Raw genomic sequence first — 2,875 nt, forward strand, 5'->3', positions numbered from 1 at the left:
TCTCTTTCAACAGAAATTATTGATCGATCGTGATTAAAGGCACCAATAGCCAAACAATATTGGTGGGTCCGAAAAGACGGTGTGAAACTGTAGTGTGTGTATGATGCTGTTGCAATTAGGGTTCCGAAAAAATTGCACCAAAACTCCAATCTGAAGAAGCTAGAACAAGAGCCTCCAGCTACCGATTAAATGTCCATGCAGCAGGGAGGGACCTCTACGTACTACCTAATGCCACAGCAACATTTACTCCTACCACCTCAATTATGAATGTAAAATGATACTAAATTTTAATAGGTACGTAGCTAAGTGCGTGTAAAAATATGTAGAACTGAATGTTCAGAAGTGAAATCACCAGGGTTGAGACAGCAGAAACGGCTCTCTTATATATGAACAAAATGATCTCCTCATCAGCATCTTTTGTCTAAGTAGAGTACAATGCGATGGCAACAATGCATCACTTAAAAAAGCTGTATGACAACAAAGCCTCTCTGGTTCTACTGCTAATGACTAATCAACTCTAGCTGCTACTTCACTGGTCTCTACTACGTACTGCATGCACGCCACCAGACAAGGGGATGGATCACTAGATCATCCAACATCTCAAACTCATCTGGTGCTTCGGTTCAGTCACCACACGTCCACACCCTGGCCAACATTATTTCCTCCTGCTATCCACGCACGCAAAAAGCAAGAGTATGAAGAAATCAGTACAAGTCATTTAGCTAAAATTTAACTCTGATCGAGTACGTATCAAGTACCGTGTTAATTAAATATCCAGGGTGTTACTTTTACTGAACCTTAATGTGCATGATTAATTACCTAGCCGTCGTCAAATGTAGGGTCCTTTCACTGCTGGAAAGAGCACATGTAGTTGCTGAACACCACTTGATTGAACAGTTCCTGCCTCGGCTCGCCTACTGTTTGCATCATGTAGCTGCTGCTGCTGACATTGTCCTGGAAAATCATGCACACATGGGCAGCCTCATCAGCTCGGCGGCATGTAGATTCTACAGTACTTTGGAATTAGGTCCTGAATGATCATGTAGAGAGATACAGAAAGAGAGAGATCTAGAGAGAGAGAGAGAGAGAGAATGTGTCCAAACCTGGGTGCCATGAAGTGAGTAGGGCGGGGAAGAGGAGGAGGTGCCTGTGTCCATCATGGTTTGAGATGGAGCTGGGCTACATGATCTGGTCATGGGAGGATCAGCAGGCAATGCAGCTGCCCCATGGAACATGCCTTCGATCTTCTGAAATAATTTAAATAATATATAGTTTAGCGCAAGAGGGATAAATTAGAGAGCGAGAGCAAACATATGGAATATACAATGATTATATAGTATTGTTGAGATGATTAATTGCCCGTACTTGTGATTGGTCACTGAATGCAGCATCACTCTCCATGCCAAACCCATACAGCACAGGGCTCAGGGAAGCAATCCGCATGGACAGGAACTGCATCACAAATGAGGAGAACTTTTTATTAACCAACAACTCTTTATAACTTTCCCATATATATATGAGCGAAATATTTTTCTAACTTCAGTACTCCTACCTCAACTTGGTTCTGCAGGGACTGCACATAGTTTATGATCTCATCCAAAATGAGGGCCTTTCCAGTTACCTACACAAATGAATGTACATTTTTTTCCTTCGAAACTTATTAGCCTATACACAAGAAGTTATTTTACACAGTAGTAATTTAACTGTAAGTAATCAAGCAACTTATAACCTTGTCACAACCAGGGACCAGGGCCTGCAGCATCCTCATCCTCTCACTGATCCTCTCCCTCCTCACCTGCAGAAATAAGAAAGCCAGATCAGATAAGGGAAAAAGGAGACTCAGAAAACCACACAATAAGAGAGGCAGTAAAGAACATCAGTACCCTCTCTGAAAGGCTGTGGCTATCTGTTGCCTGCCCTCTCCTTGCCCTCACATGGATGTACCCCTTTGGCTCCTCCTCTTCCTCCATCTCCTTGCTCTGTTTTCTGCCTCCCCTCTTCCTTGTACTCTCCTTGCTGGGTTCCTGATTATTTTCAACCAGAAGCAATACATTGCATAAGAAACATGTATAACGGTATAAAAGTAGCTCCAATCTTGTATGTATGCTATACCCTGGGGGAGTGAGCAGAGTTGAGGCTGGCAGTGTCTTCCCCGGGCTTCCTCTTCTTCTCCGGAGAAGCATTGGCCACAGGATGAGTGTCAAGAACCACAGATGAGGCCTCCAGCGAAGCTGCTGCATCCTCAGGGTTGCCATGGGAGAACAAGAAGCTGCCGGCATTGGAGAGGCCATACTCCATCTGCTGTTGGAGGTGTGAGAATCCTTCCATTGCCCGACACTCACTATCTAGCTAGCTGCCTCTCGCTTGTAGTGCTGGAGATGAGGTTTTGGAAAGGAAGAGCAGTTCAGACTTTAGAGGCAACAAGAAGTTCTTGGCTCCTTTGTGTCCCTGCCGATGGTTTATATACAAGTTGGGAGGGGTAATGGTCTAGAGAGAGGAGAAGGAGGAGGAGGAGGAGGAGGAGGAGGAGAGTGTGTGGGGGATGATAAGACCAAATCATTACTGCATCTCTATTAATGGAGAAGATGGCAGTGTGGGCAGTGTCAAGAAAGGGCCCCGGTGTCTCTTGTTGTAGGATGAAATTAATAATGGAGGAGATGCCCATCATATATCAGTGTGTGTAGCTCTGAAATTTATTAGATAGGTAGGATCCCCTTTCTCTTTTCTGTACCCTTTTGGCCAAGTTGTGTCTGGAAGCACAGAACACATTTTTCGAACTCCGGCTTCTTTTCCACAAGGATGGCGGTTCTGTATCAAACTACCAACTGATGCACAGTCATTTTTCTAATTCTGGCTACAACAACTACTCATGTGT

The 2,875-nt window shown here is 44.3% G+C and overlaps 1 protein-coding gene across 2 annotated transcripts; it reads right to left on the minus strand.

The window, feature by feature from the left end:
- Positions 1 to 357: 357 nt before the first annotated feature.
- LOC127302371 (transcription factor BC1) lies at positions 358 to 2,494 on the minus strand. 2 transcript variants are annotated; one of them, XM_051332815.2, is made up of 8 exons: positions 2,113 to 2,494; positions 1,884 to 2,024; positions 1,730 to 1,795; positions 1,553 to 1,621; positions 1,366 to 1,452; positions 1,104 to 1,247; positions 820 to 954; positions 358 to 668 (listed from the first exon to the last, which is right to left on the minus strand). In XM_051332815.2, exons 1-7 carry the CDS (start codon positions 2,326 to 2,328, stop codon positions 847 to 849), a joined length of 831 nt encoding a protein of 276 aa, XP_051188775.1. In that variant the 5' UTR covers positions 2,329 to 2,494; the 3' UTR covers positions 358 to 668; positions 820 to 846. The 2 variants fall into 2 exon arrangements, with proteins under 2 accessions (XP_051188775.1, XP_051188774.1); XM_051332814.2 differs by having other exon boundaries at positions 358 to 665; positions 2,113 to 2,492.
- Positions 2,495 to 2,875: the final 381 nt, after the last annotated feature.

This window comes from Lolium perenne, chromosome 5 (genome assembly GCF_019359855.2).
Source record: "Lolium perenne isolate Kyuss_39 chromosome 5, Kyuss_2.0, whole genome shotgun sequence".
NCBI lineage: Eukaryota > Viridiplantae > Streptophyta > Magnoliopsida > Poales > Poaceae > Lolium > Lolium perenne.